At 32.0% G+C, this 20,808-nt stretch overlaps 1 protein-coding gene across 3 annotated transcripts in view; it reads right to left on the bottom strand.

Annotated features, from left to right (window-relative positions):
• LOC129951941 (vascular endothelial growth factor receptor 2) overlaps positions 1-20,808 on the bottom strand; it is a 59,218-nt gene that overhangs the window by 6,072 nt on the left and 32,338 nt on the right. For all 3 annotated transcript variants that reach the window (XM_056064311.1, XM_056064309.1, XM_056064310.1), the window contains 9 exons: positions 15,020-15,164; positions 14,778-14,952; positions 14,478-14,710; positions 13,295-13,344; positions 13,054-13,199; positions 12,951-12,993; positions 12,717-12,882; positions 7,513-7,667; positions 7,130-7,272 (listed from right to left, as the gene is read on the bottom strand). In XM_056064311.1, the coding sequence (XP_055920286.1) occupies positions 7,130-7,272; positions 7,513-7,667; positions 12,717-12,882; positions 12,951-12,993; positions 13,054-13,199; positions 13,295-13,344; positions 14,478-14,710; positions 14,778-14,952; positions 15,020-15,164 (1,256 nt within the window). The remainder of the gene's footprint in view (positions 1-7,129; positions 7,273-7,512; positions 7,668-12,716; positions 12,883-12,950; positions 12,994-13,053; positions 13,200-13,294; positions 13,345-14,477; positions 14,711-14,777; positions 14,953-15,019; positions 15,165-20,808) is intronic.

Raw genomic sequence — 20,808 nt, forward strand, 5'->3', positions numbered from 1 at the left:
GTTTTCGAAGCATTAAATTCCGAGGGGTTTTTTATTCCCCATTGTACAATGCTGTGTAGGTCGGAATTTAATGAGCTTATCACATCCACATCCAAAGAGGAGAGTTGTGAGTCTAGAAACGAATATGAAAAGCTAAGATTGCTATCGTCAGCGAAACAATGTATTGGATTAGAAGTAGCAGACAGGTGATCAATAAAAAATAAATAAATTGGGTGTCGCAACAGTCCGTTGGGAACCAGAGCCTAGTGACTTACAACTTTCAACCATTCCTGTGTGCGAGCACTGTTGTCAGGAATGGAAGGGACCAACAATTTTAGGCCGAATCCGAACGGCTAATTTGAGAAACTACTTCTTCATTACAGGAATTGCTCTTGAAGGATTTGTCAATCCCTCGCAAGAGGCAGTACCCGCGAAAATGATTTTTTTTTTTTTTTAAATTGAGGTCTCATAGGCAGGGATTGAAACCAAGACTCCTTGCATAACAGTCCAACGCACTTATCGTCATGCCACGGGTACTACAAGATAGGTGATCATTTATAAAAAAAATGAGGAAGACGGTTGGAGACAAAACGGAGTCCTAGGGCAAACCAGCATTTATTTTATGAGTTTCAGACTTGAATCCGTCCAAAACAACTTGTATGGAACGGTTCGAAAGAAAATTTCTATTCCAACGAAGAAGAGATTCGTCGATACCGAAAGCACGTGCGAGTATTTTCGATAAGAGAGCAAGATGCCAGACTTTATCAAATGCCTTTGAAATAAAGGGATTTGCTGAACAAATGCAGTTTGCCAACTACTTGGAACGAGCCCAGAAGAATAGGAAAGATGGAAAAGCTTACGCAGTGGTTTTTCTAGCGTGAAAGGATGTGATTAGAAATCAACGGCTACACCTGCGTTATTGTGATATATCTTTTCTTAAAACCAGAAAACAATAATGGCAGTAACTTTTAAAACAGTATGAGAAAGAATATATTTTAAAATTTCAAAGTTAAAAACGACACAAACATTAATTAAATAAATATGAATTATTGACTAAACACGAAAAAGTCTAATTTAAAAAGAGGCTGGGATACGAACTATACTGATAACTTCACAACTCGTCTGTCGATTTGTCTTGCTTTAACTTTAAGAAAATATTCATACAAATATTTTATGTGAGATAAATATGTAGGTATTTTAATTTGAAACACTAAAGTTATGTTATACGTATATTATTTGAAGCTATAAATACAGCCTTCGCTTAATATTTGTCCTCTTTTATCGAATAAAACTGAACTTTAACAAGCTCGAATTAAGTGTTTTAATCGTTTGCCGAAGGTTATTCCCTTCAAATAATTTTTCAAGTCAATATCTTTCTTTATTCTCCTAATACTTGGTGTTTTTAAAGGTCTTTGTGTTTTTTTTTTTAAAATGTTGTAAATTGAATTTTTCCTAAAGATTAACTAAAAATTATTACCAACGATATTTATCATTCTGATGAAATATGATGATTTAAAAATCTGTTTTTGTTAACCAGATTTTTAGTCGAAAACCACCAATTTTTAAAATTTTTAGAAGAATATCTTGAAAGTTTTTATTTTTGATACATACAAAAAATATGAGATTTCTAAAAACTATCTATCCCCTCTCCTCTGGAACCTAGTGGTGAATGAAATCCTAACTAGTCTGGATGCGGAGGGTTTCAGAGTGATAGCCTATGCGGACGACGTTGCTATGGCAGTTTCAGGAAAGCATCTTAATATCCTAAAAGAACTCTTACAAAATGCCTTAGACAGACTAATACTTTGGGCTAATCGGTGTGGACTGGGTGTTAACCCACACAAAACCGATCTGGTCTTATTTTCGAGGAGATACAAAATTCCATTTGTCAACCCTCCCTATATTAAAGGAATCCAATTAAAATTCTCAGACGAGGCTAAATACCTGGGTCTTGTCTTAGACAAAAAACTAAATTGGAAACGCAACGTACAGGAAAGAGTCAAAAAAGCTACTCTAGCTCTCTTTTCTTGCAAAAAAGCTATTGGTAATAAATGGGGTTTACAGCCCAGAATCACGCATTGGCTATACACATCGGTAATCAGACCGATTTCAACGTACGGTGTGGCAGTATGGTGGACTGCTTTAGAGAAAGGTATAAACAGGGATAAGTTAAATAAAGTCCAACGTTCAGCCTGCCTATGTATAAGCAGATCGCTTGGCACGACCCCGTCTGCAGCACTGGACACCTTGCTCTACCTTACACCTCTTGACATATTTAGCAAACAAATAGCTGCAAGCTCTGCTATTCGCCTCAATGCTTCGTCCCAGTGCACTAACAACAATATTGGCCACTCCGTAATTCTAAGGTACTTAGAATCAATTCCAAAGCACACAGACTACACCATCCCCCAACTACAATTCGACAGAAACTTCCAGATTTCTATACCTACCAGATCTTTTTGGGAGGATAGGACATTCTTGGAGGATGAGTCAATCCATTTTTACACAGAAGGCTCAAAAACCTAAGAAGGGGTTGGTGGAGGTGTGTACTCCGAACGACTGAAATTAAGTCTCTCATTCCGCTTTCCCAATCATTGTAGCGTGTTCCAGGCGGAACTTTTGGCTATTAAGGAAGTCTTGTCTTGGCTCAAAGAAAACGTGATATAAACATCTGATATCCGTATTTTATCTGACAGCCAGGCCGCTATCAAATCTCTGGACTCTGTCTCTACAAACTCTATAACAGTCCATAACTGTCGATTATCTCTAATGGAGATGGCGCAACAGTTTAATATTCACCTTTGCTGGGTGCCGGGCCATAGAGACATTCCAGGTAAATGTAAGGCAGATGAACTCGCCAGGAACGGTACAGTACAGCCCATCCTACCACGTTTGGCATACCAATCGCTACTTGTAAACTGTTGCTAATGCAAGACGCTGCGAGGAGGGCATGCATCAGGTGGAACAACATCTCCACGTGTCAAGCCACAAAAAACATCTGGCCAACACTGGATATATAACGTTCAAGGTGCTTGCTCTCTCTAAGCAGATCGCATATAAGCTCGATAATAGGTGTCATAACCGGACACTGTCTAATAGGAAAGCACGCCACGAGACTAGGCGTATTCTCAAATGACTTTTGCAGAAGCTGTATGGACGAGGAAGAGGAAGAAACGGTTCTTCATCTTCTCTGCACATGCCCTGCTCTAGCTCGAAAACGCAAGAATTACCTAGGAGAATTCTTCTTTAACGATCTAAACGATCTAAATCATATCGGTATAATCAGCCTCTCACGTTTCGTAAGGGACTCAAGCTGGTTCCATTGAGCTTAGGAGGAAGCCTCAAGATTCATGTGGTATCACAATGGGCCAATAAACTGGCTTAAGTGTGTCCGTTTCAATCTTGGACAGCCACTATAACCTAACCTAACCTAACCTAAAAACTATATCTTACGGTAACAACAAATTTTAGCACCGAATGAGATCGTTTTCATTTATTGATTTTTATAAAGTTTTTGATGAATGCCGAAAACAATACATTCTATAAGATAAAATTATTTTGAAGCCAACATTTTTAATATTTGAAGAGATATTTTAGTTGAAACTTAATTTTTACCAACTTTTAGTAATGTTTTTATTTTAGGTTCTTTTTTTGTAAAAACAACGGTCAATAAATTTTTTTTTCAAAATTTTACCAGATGTCAAAAATGTTATAAACGTTGCGAGAAAATCATTTCTTGACTGTTAAATATTCGCGTTGACAGTAATTTTTGTTATTTTCAATTATTTTGATTTATAAAAAAACCGTTAGTTAATTTTTTTAAAGTTATATCAGTTTGGTTTTACGTAACAATATTTAATACATACACATAATACAATACAAAAAACTACTAAAAGATGCCAAACATTGATTTTCGACTCAAATATCTTTTTAAAAATTAGAGATATTTAAATTAAAGTAATTTCATCTTATAAAAAATATGGTTTTTAGCATTCAGTACAATTTTGGGAAAGAATTGACAGTTTTTTCATACAAATTAAAATTTACAAAAATAGTACGCAAAATTTGGTAAAAAGTGATATTCGATACTGTCGTTAATGCCTGAAGGTATTGACTTCAAATTGATTTCATCATCTGCAAAATTTGTTTTGTTAACGTACGATATTGTTCTAAGAAACATTGAATCTGTATTTGTTTTTATAAGGTTTTTCAGTAAAGATCTTTTTAACAAAAATATATTTTGAAATCAAACTAATTCTTCATATGTAAAATATTGTTGCTAGTTTTCAGTTAATTTTTGGGATAAAACTGAATACTATAAAACACGAATACCTACAAAAAAAAAATGATAAGAAACAGTTTTTGACTCAAGTATTAGGAGAAAAATGAAAGATATTGACTTACAACTTTAAAGTCTTAAGCAAGATAAATCGACAGACGGGAAGTTATCAGTGTCGCATCCCAACATTTTTTTTTAAAACTGATATGGTAAATAAACCATCCCACAAATTTTTTTTGAGAGTCCTTACTCTATCTTTTTATTTGAAGTCAATATATCTACTGGTTTTTAACTTACTGACCTTGAAACGTCAAGAAATGTCGACATTTTCCATTGGAGAAATCGGACCGATTACAATTACTTCCTATGGTAAATTTTTCAAAACAAAGGTGTACTATTTCATCAGTAATCGATGGATGAATTATTGAATAAACACCAAAAAGCCAAATATAAAAACATATTTTAGTATTTAAGAAAACTATTAACAATTATGTCCAATAAATATTTTTTAGTCAAGCAGTTTTTTTTTTTAACAGAAAGAACCGTTTCCGTAAATCCGGTAGATCCAATTTGTTGTCTAGGTGTTTATGATTTTGGTCTTAGAAAAATAGGGGATAGAGTTCATCTATCATCATCTTTCCGTCTGTGTAAGAATTCAATTCGATTGAACAATTTGAAGGTTAGAATTGTCAAAACTTTATTGTAGTTTCTATAAAATATCTTAATAAGAGTATAAAATTGGATCTATTTTAATAACATTTTTACTTTTTTCGATTGGCATAAGCTTTATCGGCCATAATGTTTGTTGGAAAATCAATATGATATTTTTGTTGTGACAGCTTTTTAGCTATCAGTTTTATTATCACCTTAAATTCTTCTTTCAAACCCTTCCTTCCTTTCCTTGTGCTTACACTGTGTCTCTGCATAATAAGGGTAGTAATATCCCCTTGAGTGTGTGCTGATTATATAAAAAAAAAAAACACATATCAAATTTGTTCCTTTTGATTTTCATTTATGAACATGGCAAAAAATATTCCAATAAATTGATGTTTTAACCTTAAGACTACAAATTTATTCAATGAGGTTGGGATGCGACCCACACTGATAACTTCCCATCCTGTCTGTCGATTTGTCTTCCTTAAAAGTTTGAACGATTTCATGTTTTGTTAGAAAAATTCTCAGTTAAATTATTCTTAAAACTTTAAAAATTACTAATACATTTTTGCAGATTATAAAATAATGTTTTGTTAACAAAATGTCTTAAAAATAAATATTTCTTATATAAACAAATACAAATTGAATGAATGAAATTAATTTGAAGTCAAAATCTTCTATTGTTCCCGAGATATCGAAAACCGAACACTAATTTTTACCAAATTTGTGTACTATTTTCTGTATATTTTAATTTTTTTTTCATAAAAAATTGTATTAAAAAAAAATTAACTGAACGTCGAAAACAATATTTACCTTGAGAAGTTTGAAGCCAATATTTTTAATTTTTAAAAAAGATATTTGACTCGGAAGTAAATTTTAACCAACTTTTAGTAATGTTTTTTTAGGTTTTTATTTTTGGGTAAAAAACTGTTAGTTCGATTTTTCTCAAAACTTTTCAGAATGTTGAAAACAATATTTCTTATAAGTGAAATTAGTTAGAAGTCATAATCTCAAATTTCTTAAAAGATATTTAAGTCGAAAATCAATTTTTACCAACTTTGAGTAATGCTTTTTATAGGTTTTTATTTTTTATAAAACAACTATCAACTCGATTTTTCTCAAAATTTTATCAGATGTTGAAAACCATATTCTTCGTTGCACAAAATTGTTTTGGATAAAAAATCGTTTTTTGTTCGTAAATTTTTCGAGGTAAATAATATTTTTGTTTCAGTTTTTTTGATTTATAAAAAAACCGTTGATTTTAATTTTTTCCAAAAATATATTTCCTTGGTATTACGTCAAAATATATTATACAAATTAAATTGAAGTCTCTAGCGTTATTGGTTCGTGAGATATTTAGGGTCAACCAAAATGTTCGCCTATTTTTAAACTGCTATGGTAAAAAAAAAAAAAACACCCACGCAATTTTCTTGATAGCCCTTTCTGTATCTTTCCGCTGTATTATATGTATAACAATATTTATTTGAATTCGATAACTCTACTAGTTCTTGAGCTATGGACGACGAAAGAAAGTCGGGAACGTACGTACACACACACGCGCTGACATCTTTCTAAAAAGGACATTACAATAACAATAGCTTTCTATGGGAAGTTAAAAATAGCAGTTTGATTTTGAAACCTAAAATATTTAATAAAATTATTGCATTGAAAGTATATATAGGTAGAAACATAAGAGGGTTCTCAGGATACATATATATCATGGTAAAAACTTCATAGCTTATTTTTAATTTGGTGTGGTAAAATTGTAGAAATTACAGTATTTATTAATTTGCGTATCACATTCTTGTAAAATATTGTAGTCAACAATCATTTGACCTTAAAAAGATTGCAATAATTTATTCCATAATGATGTGACTGCAATCATTAGAGACTTCATGCATTCACTTGAATTACTGCATTCACTTGAATTGAGCCTTTGCATTCTTTTGAAGACTTTTCGTTCCCAAAAACTCATTGTTCTCTAAAATCCATACATTCTTTTGTAGTCTTTGAAAGCACTATGATTGATGATGGAATGCAAAGACTAAAACTTAATGCAAGTTAATGCATGGAGTCTCAAATAATGATAGCAATCAAATAATTTTGGAAAAATGTTTTGAATCTTTTTAAGACCCAATAATCGAGATCGCAAAATTTGAAATCAAAGTCCCAGAATGAAATTGAAATTACATCAAGAAAAATATAAATTTTACTAACGTGGCACGCTTTAGTTCGACATATTTAACTTGTTTTTGCGCATATCCATTATTAACATTAGCATTTTCGTTTTGCTTTCCTGAGTATTTAGCGTTCTGTTGATCGGATGATATACGGCTTCGAACAGTTCGAAGATAATCTAGCTAAAAAAACATAAGAAATACAATATCAAAATAAGTAACATTAGTAATAATTAAGAAAAAAAAGTTATTTGATGTATTTTCAATATTATTATTATAATATTTAACTTATGCTATTAGGGAGAGTGGAACTAAATTGATATTTTGAATATTCCAATTTTCAAATTCAACATTTATATGAATGTGTGACACCAAAAGGATTATTATATTTATTTTTTTTAATTTAAAGTAAAATAAACTTACCAAATCACCTCGCCCTACGAATTCCATTATCATCATATAGGGAGCCCGTATAGTGCAGCATCCCAAAAATGAAACAATGTTATGATGACGTCCAACTTCTTTGAGCATATTGATTTCCGTCAAAAATTCTTGAATTTCTTCTGATGTGGGATTGACTAAAACGAAGTATAGATTCAAATTTATATTATTTTTAAAAGTTTTGGAGTAACAAATATATTTTTTTATAAATTCCTTTAGAGGGTTTATATCAGATTTTTTCAGGAAGCTTACAAAATTTTATCTGTAGAATTTGATGATATACAATGATTAACCAGATAAACTAAAAAAAAACAATGAAATCAATGTTTTTAGAAACATTGATGTTTATTGTTTATTTTCAGATAATTTAAGAGGAAATGTATCTCATTACAGGACACCATTGATACTGCTTTTTATCAAGGGGCACTTTCAGCAGACATGAGTCTACTTAATATGCAGCCTACCTACGCAAACATAGACCAGGGCAACTAGTTTGTTTTTGTTTAGGTAACACTGCATGATTTAAAACTTGAAACTTGACTTCATTAACCGTCCTAAAAGAAATAGGTTTCTGGTATTTGTATAATAATGGTATTAAAACAAATTGACTTTTTTTTAAATTTTATTTATTTCCTGAAGTAAGATCTTTGAGCGGTATTTATTTACCTACCTGAGTTGCATAAGTTTACTTTGTGAGTTCATATAATGTATGTGCTTTCTTTTTGTGTTTATTTAAATTTTAAATGGCTCCAAGTGTTCAAAGGACATAAGTGTGCAAACGGAGCACACAATCGTTGACGCAAATAACAAATTTTATGATCTTGTACGAAATAAGGCGACAGCTGTTAAGAAAAGTGCAGATGAATTTTCTGTAGCACAGCGAACTGTCTATAATTGAAGAAGAAATATTTGACTGTTAACAGTCGAATTGTTTTTTCGTGAACACCGTTTATTTTAATAAATATGATTTAAAATCACGAAAATAAATATAAACCAGCATAAAAGTGTTGATATATGCGTTTCCCCTCGATGTAATGGTTGGGCTCATCAGAAGATGACAAATATTCCTTGTCTCTACAGGTAGCTCGGATTATATGGAATTTCGATTTATTCGGGAAAATATGCATCAAGACAAGGTGTAATAGTCATCTTCTAATGAGCCCAACCATTACATCGGGCGAAACGCATATATCAACACTTTTATGATTTTTAAATATATATTTTTCTAAGACAAATTCTTACCAATTAAAGTAGCATTTCTTAATTTTTTACAAATTGGATGAATTAATAAAATTTGCGTATCATTTTTTGTAGATTTTATTTTTTTATGAAAAATCCGACAGTTCGATTTTTATTAACAAAAAACTACTGAATATCGAAAACAATATTTTCTGTGAAATAAAAAAAGTTTGGAGACAATATTTAATTTAATTTTTAATTTCCCAAAGCTATTTAAATCAAACATTTTTACCAAGTTAAGTATTAGGTTTTTTTTGTATAAAAACTGTTAATTCGATTTTCCTAATTATTTTTAAATGTTAAAAACAATATTTTTTAATAGATAAAAGTAGTTTAAAGCCAATGTCCCAAAATTTTGAAAAGATATTTGAGTCGAAAATCAATTTTTTCCAACTTTTATTATTTTTTTTTTGTTTAGATTTTTATTTTTTGTAAAAAAAAACTGTCAATTCGATTTTTCTTAAAATTTATTTTAATTAGATGTTAAAAATGTTTTTTTTTCGTTGCACAAAATTGTTTTGGAGATGAAATTATTTTTTATTCGTAAAATTTTAGCGGTGACACATTTTTTGCAGTTTTTTTCGATTTATAAAAAAATCGTTAATTGAATTTTTTTCCAAAAATATACTTGTTTCGTATCACGTTACAATATATGATATCAAATTTAATCCAAGTCTCTAGCGCCATTGGTTCGTGAGATATTTACGATTAACCAAAATTTTCACCTTTTTTTTAAGTTAAACAATGCTCCCTTGAAAAGGAGTGCGTGAGTTGTACTCGTATCAACTATGAAGACAATAATGGTGCAAGCTGAAATGTTAAATACTGTGAAATGGCTAAATAGGCATTACATGAAATATAATTCGATTGCCATCTTCTCATTATGAACTTAATTCATTAAAGAATGTTTGAGCTTAGGCGAAAGGATTTGTGGCAGGCCAAAATATGTCTTTTACACTGGCAGAAGTAAGAGATATTTTAAAAACAGGACTAACAAACGTTGACGCTGAAAAATGCCAACGGTGTGCCCAACTCGTTGACCAAGTGGTTAAGCCAAAGATGTGGGAAATCGATATTTGTTTTTATAAGTTAGCTTACGGTCTACATGTTTTTGGTCATAAAATCTAAACAAACAGTGGGAGAAAATTATGCCGATTTAAAATGATCACTACTGCAATTCTCTGAGAGCTTTGAATTGTGTAAAAGGTTTTCTTGCCAAATTGGAAAAGAAATAAGTAATATCTCTTTACAAAACAAAATTAAAAACGTGTTGAACTTGTAGCTTGCCTGAGACGTGTTTTCTTAAAAAAATGGCGAAACATTTTTAACAACCTATTGTTAAGGCATTATCAATTTACTAGTAAGAAATTTCTTAAATATTTAGGAATTAATAAGAGATTTTAAGATTCTCAACCTTTCTTTTCGTGTTGCTAATTAGTAAATTGATGATTGCCTTTTACTAAAAAACGAGCACCTCAACAAGTTTCAAAAGTGACAGTTAGTGAAAATCAACAAAGCAAATACGCTTAAATGGACCTATTAATTGGAGTTTCTAATTTTTGAATGGACCGTTCCTTCCACTGTTTTGTCTTATGGATTCTCAAATTGCTCAAAGTTAAAGTAGCCATTCTGTAAGTAAGATATTAAAATCGTTTAAAATCAGATAAATCATCTTTTAAGGTTAGTTAATTACTAAAAATGGCTCTAACATTTTACCAAATCGTTTAAAATTTTGCGAAAATGTTTTTGGTAGTGTTTGAACAATGAACTGAAGGTACAGGGTAGTGAAGTCAAGTCAAAACAATAAAACGAACGATGGAACGGACAATAACAAATTACAAAGAACGGGACCAAATAGACGCTTAGCGAAACGCCACTATTGACGCACTACGTAAGCACAAGAGTGGCTTACTGACAAGACTCAAAAACTTGTACAAACGACTTACAGACCCAATAAAATGTCAATAAAAAATGTCAATCCGTTGATTAAGAAGAACAACAGGTTATCAATTAACAAGTACTATGACCGCAAGATCCGGTCAGTTAATTCCAGTGACCCTAGTATGTTCGCTAAAATCAACCAGATATTCAAGAAAAAGAACCATAATGAGCTTCCGTGTCTGAAACTCCAAAGAACTGAAGGGAACAGAGATGTACTCAGGACAGCGCAAATAGATCTTTTACATAATTGAAGATCTGAAGAAAAAAGTGGAGGCGATGGGAGCTGCTTTCCAGCAACAACGAACTAGAAAACAGAGGCCTACTTAATCATTTTTACCTTCGAAATGATATGACACAATGGCGATCTGAGAACAGCGGTTTCATGCCGTTTAATGACGATTCCTTGCCAAATGCCATAATTGCTGAGCAAACAGGACCAAGTCCCCTGTTAGTGACGAAGAGTGGTAGTGTAACGGCCCGAAGGGTTGAGGTTATTAGAATTCTCCTGCAGCGTGATTTCGACAAGATTCAGCGATATTGCGACGACTGGAAACATAAAATAAATGTCCGGAAGTCGGAGACAATTCTGTTCCGGACTCTGTTGGTTAAGGTCACGAAGGATTCGTGAAAGAACTGGGGTAAGATGGTCATTGTTGATCTTCAAGGGGCAGCGATTAGCGAGCGAAAGTGTAGTGAAGTACCTGTTCTGACCAGGGCCAGAGGAGCCTTCGCTCTGATGAAATTGCTGTTTTACAGCAGTCGGCTTGACCCCAGAGTGAATGTAATTTTGGTTGTTCTTTCGGGTGTTTGAGCTGCAGTGTTTCTAACGTGCATTACTATTCCAACGATTCCGATTGATCGGCTTCATTCCACAAGAGGCATTCCGAACGAACTGACTAATAGGGTGAATTATAGGGGAACCAGTTTTGGTAGCTTCAATCGGCACTTGATGGTGGGTAGTCGGGATGGAGTTTTAAGCCTTGGCCGGCTTAAATACGTACTTGTATTATAAAGTTAGGATTTAGTTGTAAGTAGAATAGGCATGGTGGCACAAAAAAAAAATAATTACAAAAAAACATGGAATAGGAAAAAAAGGAAAATAACAAACGAAAAATGAAAAACAAAACATGTTAGATAGTTAGAGGTTAGGTTGTTCTAATTTTAAGTAGTTTATAGGAAGAATAGGTAGTTTAAGTTAGTTTTAAGTTTTATTTAAGGACCTTATTTTAAGTACTTTGTAAGTAAATAAGTAAGTGTTTTCTAATAAACACAAAATAAATATAACGAATTACAGTAACATAGATCTTAGGGCCGAAAGGCATTAGAGTTAAGTATTATATTGTTTAACTTAGAGTTTCCGTATGGAACCAGTAAGTTAGTTGTAAGTTATGGTTAATTATCCTTGTTTTATGAATTTTTGTCTAGCTTTAAGATAGTTTTAAAAATTAAGGAATGAAAATGAATAAAAAAAAAGTGGGTTGGACTGTCATGCCAGAGGCCTTGGGTTTGATTCCTGCCTATGCCATCTAAAGTGTTTTTTTTCCACGGGTACAGCCTCTTGAGAGGAATTGGCAAATTCTCCAAGAGCAATTCTTGTCATGAAAACTGCTGTAAAAACTGCAGGTCCCCCCCATCCCTGACAACATTATTCGCAAACAGGAATGGTTGAGAGTTGTAAGTCACTAGGCGCTAGTTCTCAATGGGCTGTTGCGTCACCCAATTTTGTGTTATTTAATTGGCGCTGCATGCCAACTAACGAAACGATCAATTCCATGAAGGAAACATTTGGTGAGCGCATTATCTTGCGTCATGGGCATGTGACGATATTTCGTGACTTCCAAGAGCCTGCTGCGACGGACACTTGCCAAAAATCATTTTAAATAAATAATCGTCTTGAAACACACAAAAAAGCTACTATTTCTTAAGTCTAAGTAATAAAGTTTAAATTTATTTTAGTAACGAACTCTGAAATCATTTTTAACCTACATACATATGTATGTTTTTACCTTTCAACTGCTTCACAGCAACAATGGTTGTTCCCCTCATTCGCAAAAGATTCTTGGCAGTAGCTTTAAATACTCGTCCAAAAGCGCCTACACCGATTTCTGGACCAATGCATATAGCTGAATGAGGAACTTCAAAAATGTCTGCCAGTCCTTTATATTGAGCATCCTTTACAATACAAATTAATTATATTTTAAATATTATTCTAATTCTATAAGGATATTCAATTAAGTTACCTCAACATCTTTGTCAACGTAGAGTATATTGTCCTCCATTGTGCTAAACATTTATTAGCATATTAAAAGAAAATTATTATATGAAAATAAAACTAAAACTTACTCTGGAGAAAAATTCTTTCCGTATTGAGAGAACATAACGTCTGGAACATTTTTAGTATTTTTGGTATTTCGACGTCGAATGTAATTCAAGGCAATTAACGTTAAACTACAAACAAATAAGAAAGAAACTATTATGATGCCATCTTTCTGTAAAGAGAATGTATTAAATTGTGATGTCCCGAGACGCGACGCACGGACGTCTGCTTCAAATTGTTGTATACAGTTTTCCAACCATTACTTACCACACTTAATTGTATGTCCTTTCCAATTAGTCCTGCAACATGATGGGGCACTGAAAGTAAATTTTTTAAAAACTGATACATTAGTAAAATAGTTTCATATCATGTAGTAGAGGGTTTTCCAATAAGAGGTATTGGACAGGTTCAGACAACATAAAGTACTTCGTTTGCTGTATGCTGATGACATTAACTTCAAGTTTGGATCTTTAATTCAATGTCTTCTAAAATGTTTCTTTTTTAATGAGACCCTTTTACACTAAACTTTAAATAAAATCGTGCGCTAAATAAACAAATTGCAGAGTTATGAAGTTCAGTTGTCTTAAAAAATATGATCAGCTGACGTTTTGACGTATCTAAGAAGATTTGACATGATTGTTAGTTAGATTTTTGTTGGCTTACTTTCAAGTGGACTTTCCAACAAAGTTGGCTTGGTTTGAAGGCATGTTTTTGGCAGCTGGCCGATACTTCAAAATTGGCTTCGCTTCAAGTCTCTTATGTCGTCTGAATCTGCCTATTTGGACAATCATTTTTGAAGCTCTCATTGGGCAGGTTCAGACGACAAAAGGGACTTGAAAGTTAGGCAAGTTTCTAGTATCTGATTGGCCAGCTGGCAAAAAATTACCTTCCAATTAAGGCAACTTTAATGGAAAGCTGTATGGAAAGTTAGTCAAGAAAAATCTCCCTAACTATCAAGTCAAGTCTACTTCTATCAAAATGACAGTTGATAATGATTTAGATAACACAAAAACTCAATCGGATCGATTAACGTGTCACTTTTTGATTCAGGTTTTTGGCTGGTAGCGTGATTGGACCTTACTTATTCGAAAACAAAGCTGGTACAACCATAGCTGGGAATAAATAAGGCTATCTAGCTAAGATTATTTCAGCTTTTTTATCAGAAGCTACATTTTTACTTTTTTCTTTTTATGACCTTAAAGATAGAATTCGTGAAGTTTTCGAGAAATTCAGTCGCAAAAGTCCCAGTGGATATGCAACCATAGTTTTTTAGAAAATATGAAATTTTGTATGGCCAAAATTTTATGACTTGAATTGTCAAAAAAGTATTAATTATTAATTATGTAGGGACTTGGTGAGTATATCCTTCAATGCCCAACTTTTTCCAAATAACTTGCATACCTTCAAAACCTTTTTTTGTATTAGCTTTGAAGCGATATTTTTAACTTACTTTGTATAACAAAAGGTTCTATTGGCCCGGTGCAATTTTTGTTGTCAATAAGATATGCTTTCATTTGATATAAATGCTCTGGATTAAGTGGTTGTTTTGTTTTAAAATGTGCTTTCCCTTGTAAGGAATCGAGTCCCACTGAAACGATGTTTTCTGCAATTCTAAACAATTTTTCTTCGACAACAATATGGTTGCCACCCCATGTCAAAGACGGATTTGTCTGCTGGCTAATACTAGAAACAAATAACAAATTAATCAATATATATTAACATATTTCAAGATAGTAACTTTTATACAAACCTGATATAAATTTTTTCAAAGTGAAATTCTTCAAGAAAAATCGAAGTGTTTTTACCAACAGGCATCCATATTGTCCAACTGGCTTCGACTGTATTTTTGTCAGTTATTTTTGATGTCATATTTATTTTTGGCCAAACGGAAATATGTTGACACGAACATACATCATTTACACAATCTTAAAAAGAAAACCAAAACTTGAAATTAATCGGAACTCGAAATCGTAAATAAAATATAAGTCATACATGGTATTTCAATTTGTTTGGTTTTCGAAACTTTTGCATTGGAAGTTTCAACTTTGACTTCATATGAATTTCCAGGTAATATGATACATCCCTTGTTATCTATCAATGTTGACACTTCATTGGGAAACACAGCTTGTTTTTTATCCTGGAGCGAGAAAAATACAAACATACATTTTAATCCGTTAAAAAACTCATCTACTTTTAAATAGCATCAATTACAGTAGTCAGAAGGCTAATGTTAGTAGGTGGCAATCAAAGTAAACTATCTATCACGTTAGGTTTTTGAGTTACAACATTTTGAATTCGAAAAAAAACTGTATATAGGGCTCTTTGAAGGTTTTTCAATTTTATGAAATATTTTTTTTGGCAGTAATGATTTTAAAATATGATAAATATACAATGTTTAGTATTTTACTTATTTTTCAAAAAAAAAATCCTCATAAGTTGTAAGTCTTCACTTAACAGAGAAATGAAAAACTGTATAAAAGCAGTTTTTGATCTTACTACGAAATAGTCTTAAGTTATAACATCAAGTTTTTGGAATATATTAAAAAACAAAATAAAGAAAAATAATGTTGAAAAAGGGTATTACTGAGCTAAAATCTTAGCTTGGATTCGGAGTCAGCACTTAAAATTTTATTCAATAGTATAAAGGAATGTTCCACAACTTTAGATAGCGTCAAATAAAAACCAAAGTCATCTCATAACTAATGAAAAATTACAAATTATCTAAACTGTTACTGTATCTATAAGATAAAGATTTGTATGGACTTTGGAGAATCACCATAAAATACCCGTGTTTTTTTGGCATTCTATAAATAGTATAGTACAAGATTCCCAAGAAAACGCATCGGCAGTAGCAAGTTTTTTGTATTTAAAAATTGTTACAACTGAAAGAAGATCTGTCAGAATAATAATTAAAAAAAAAAACACACAGAAATAGAAGAAAGTTTTGTGAAAATCAAAAGTTTAAATTAACTTAGCAAAAAAATTAACTAAAACTAATAAAATGGTCAATTTTCAAGAAGAAATGGTAAGAAAACTTCTGGAAATTGAGATTCTATAAAAAAAAGTTTATTTAGCCATTGCAGCTTTGACATAAAATAAAAAAAACTTCAAGAAGGGGGTTTATTCGTAGACTACTACTTTAGCATGTGGTGTTGAAGTGAGCTTGAAGCTCGAATCAGCTCTTTATATACCTGAATCGAGTTCAAATGAGCTTAATTCGACTCGATTCCGATCGGGGATTGGAGTCCAGTCAAAATCCGTGACGAAGAACATGTGTTGAGGAGTTATTTTTACAGAAAATGCGTTGCGGTCTGTTTATTTGCATTTTTCTGTTCAAATATATAGTTCTGTTTTAATCGAATAAAAAAAAAATTGAACATGGAGTGTAGGTAGTATATTCTTATATGGTGCTAAACTATTCTGTTCTTAATTGTTTAACACGAATCAAAATATCTTACTCCCACTTCATAAGAAAGATCGAAGCACCATTTGCATTTTAGAAAGTAGTGTCAAACTTAATCATTTTTAAATCTTCTTGTGCGGTGGAAACACCAAAAAGATTTATTTAATCTAAACTGAGATAAACCTTTGGTGGAAAATAGCAAAACTTAATTATCTTTTCTATGTGTTCTCTTGCAAAATAAGCCCAGTTAGTCCATTTTCATTAATAAAACAAAATTATATCAACAGTAACAAATTGATATTTGTCGCCAATGGAAAACACATGATTCCAAATGCACAGCTACTCAACGAACACAGCCATTGAGATACAAATGCAATATCAATCGTACCAACATTTGAGAACTAAATCTAGACTCGTATTAATGTCAAAAACCCATCCGTAGTAAGAATCTACTTTAACTTTTATGGGTAGTATTCATACTGCGGATATTTTTTTGTTATTCATGTAAAATCCTACTATACTATTGATAGATTTTCCAACAAAACACGGGTAATGCATTGTTAAAGGGTATGTTGTGTGTTTACTAACAACGGTTGTGGATGTCCTTACCATTTGAAAGGGGCACATTTTACAAAAATAATGTGATAGAAAAATGTAAAGGCGAGATTTAAATTTAGGACATCATAATCCGTTTACTATTATTTTATTTGTTCAACAGAAAAAAGTCATAGTGTCACGACCAGTATTCTTGAATCGTTCGTAGTCAAGAAAATTTTAAATAAGTTCCTGTTAATTTATGTCCAACAAAAATAGTTTATTAACTTATCATCAAAAAAGTTTTATTTTTATTTCCTTGAAGGGCCCTAGCCTGAGTGTTTAGCTCAGAATTATTAAAACTTGTTTATTCCTTTTTTAAGAAAGTGTATTTGATGTCGTTCAGTTTAAAAGTCATGTATGTATAAATCCTACAATGTCAATGTTGCGTCAAGACTTTTCTATGTAAATTAAAGTAGCCGCTTTAAAAACTCGGTTATTTCAATGAAAAATAAAATGCGAGAATTTTTCTTTTTGTTTGAGAGTATTTAAGTGTTCTTAAACTTTTTAGAACTGTTTCAATTTTTGTGAAGAAGTTAATATGTTGTATTAATAGATCATAAAGTTATTCGAGTATTTAAACGATGTTTAATATTAAAACGGTTAAAAGAAACATCGAACTTTTTAAGCCAAAATTTGTGAAGAAATTAAAAAGGACCAACTAATTCCATAAATTATCTTCAAATCAGTAATTAAACTCATCATTATTTAAATGGATATTCTCCTAAAGAACTTACATAAATGGTGACCGACAATTTGGTAAGTTATCTCACGAGGTATTTATTGAATTATTAATAATTATGTATGTATTTATTAAAAATGGGATATGAAAGTATCTACATCTAATATATAAAATTTTCCTGTCACAGTGTTAGTTGCCATACTCCTCCGAAACGGCTTCACCAATTTCAATGACATTTTGCATATATGTATGTACATTTGGTAGGTCTGAGAACAGGTTTGTATCTATTTTTTATATTTCTAAGTGCTATGGTTTAGTTGCATCAACATCGTACACGGTGCAACGATCTTACTGTAGTATTCAGTGACGCTTTGAAAAAAAAAATCAAATGGGGTGGCGCAACAGTCCGTTGTGAACCAGGGCCTAGTGACTTACAACTCTCAGCCATTCCTGTGTGCGAGTAATGTTGTCAGGAATGGAGGGGACCTACAATTTTATGCCGCATCCGAACGGCTATTTTGAGAAAGCACTTTTTCATGACAATAATTACTCTTGAAGGATTTGTCAATTCCTCGCAAGAGGCAGTACCCGCGAAAATTAATTTTTTTTTTTTTAAAATTAAGGTGGCACAGGCAGGGATTGAACCCAAGACCCCTGACAGTCCAACGCACTAACCATCATGCCACGGGTGACGCTTTGAAGCATTGATTGTTTTTGAGGATCTTTGTATAATCATTACCAACTTACCACAAAGTCATTTCAGTGCGTTCACCAAATTGAAATGCATCTGATTTAATAGACACTGAATTGAAGCGTGAACTACAATACAATATTGTAGAAATAACAGCGATTGTTGTTCGCAATGTCCCACTAAGGAATGAAGAACAAAGAACCGTTTATGACCACATCATGCTTGCAGTTTCAGCAGGACAAGGTGGATTCTTTTTTTTGATGGACCAGATGGAACTACCAAAACATTCTACATTTCGTTAATTCTTGCTGAAAAACGATCAACTAATGGTATCGCATTGGCTGTTGCATCTTCTGGAATTGCGGAAGCTTTATTGGATGAAGGCGAAACAGCCCATTCAGTATTTAAACTGATACTAAATATTCAAAATAACCGCGTGTTCAAATGCTTCAAGCTCCATCCGCTGAAACATTCTCAAAACTACTGTTAGATAAAGGCGACGGAAAAGTTACTACAGATGAAACTACATGCATAAAATTACCTGTAGATTTCTGCACATTATTGATTCACGATGCAAGATGCTCTCAATGACCAGATATTTAAAGATATACACAGACAATATACAAATCATAAGTGGCAAAAAATGCGGAATGTGGATGTCAACGAGTTAAATCTCAAAATACATCATTTTTTACCAGGAGACTTGGCGTCATACAAATCTATGCTACCGAAGCTGTAAATTATTCAACTGAGTTTTTGAACTAATTGAATTCGCCATGCCAAGAAATAATTTACAACTGAAAATTTGGAGCTCCGGTAATTTTGCTTCGTAATTTGAACTCAACAAAATTAATGAAAAATGTTATCGAAGCTATAATTCTAAATGGCAAATTCTATTATCCTTTTATACCCACAGATGTGCCAATTCAATTCAAATGCCTTCAATTTCCAATTAGAATTGAATTATTATTGAAAATTAGTTTAGTGACTTGTTATTTTAATTTGTTGGCACCGTTTACAGTGCTCTATATTTATTTCTAGCAAAACATTCTCTAGAAATTATTTATACATATGACAAAACAACGTTTGTCGGGTCAACTAGTATTAATGTATAAATAGAAATTAAAAATCAGTAGTTTGCCCAAATAATCTTAGGTACGTTTTTTTAACATTGACTTTTGATAAAAAAAGGGCTTCTAAGTGGCCTTATTTATTTTGTACAATTAAGACAAATAAAATAAGATATTATAGTTTAAATAAAAAGAACATTTCACGTTCACAGCTCTTTATAGAAACGAAATAACTCCAACATTCCAAAAGCAATATTTAATTAAAACCGTTATTGACGATACTTTCAAATATTGCAAAAAGTTGCAGCTAAAATTTTGATTATGGTATAATAAAAAGTTATGCTAAAATAGTCTTGTAATCTTTTAACGGTGCTTTCTGTTCCCTTTAGACAAATATCAGAAACTCATACAAGTTTATTTTTTTTCTTATTTAACAGATTTTTAGATTCCTGAATCTAAAGATTGTTTAAAAATATGATTTATTACCTTTGTTCTCAAAAATCGTTTATTAATTTCGTACATTTAGTTCCTGGCTGAATATTTGTATTCAATAATTTTAAGGTTCTTGTTAGATAAATTTTTTGGTTTAGGGAATAAATAATAAGGCATGACAAAAATGTCGTCTGCAGTTGTGACTTTTAGTTTAGTGGAAACAAAATTACTTGAATTACTTCTACTGGAAAATAAAAATTGCTTGCTTTAAGTGTATTTACAAAATCCAAAGAAAACCATGACTTATTAACCAAATCATTTCTGTGTGGCATACAATTTAGGTTAAGAAGTTCACCTCCTGCTTTAAAAATAGTTCCAATAGTTTTTTTTTTTTGAAAAATCGAGCCTTAAGTAGTTATGTTCAATTAGATTATAATTAAGTTTCGAATAAATGTTTGTAGATGTTATCGCCTTTTTGTGTTCCTTTCATTTCCATCGATCGATTGGATAACCTCATACAGTGCTTTTTTCATATGGAGGCCAGTACATCCATTCAGTTCTAGAATAATACCACAATTTGCAGTAACATCAATCCAATGCTTTCGACGTACGACACTTCTCAACATAATATTTGGCAATCGGTTTCGGTCCATATTAATCACCTGTATCAAATAGTCTGCGCTCAGCTTGAATGTTGATAAAAAGAGTGTCGAAAGCTCTGTTTCCAAATGGTACATACATATACCTAGGAGTACTTAGAGAGGGAGGAGAAATAATTTTCTAAGGAAGAATCGAAGCAATGTTTCAACAATTTCGTATTTCCGAACACCCCAGATCTGTGCTCTATAAAGCAGAACTCCACTCATCAAGAAATAACGCAAATAACAATGTGCTGAGATTGCATCCTTG

The sequence above is a fragment of the Eupeodes corollae genome, chromosome 3 (assembly GCF_945859685.1).
Source record: "Eupeodes corollae chromosome 3, idEupCoro1.1, whole genome shotgun sequence".
Classification (NCBI taxonomy): Eukaryota; Metazoa; Arthropoda; class Insecta; order Diptera; family Syrphidae; genus Eupeodes; species Eupeodes corollae.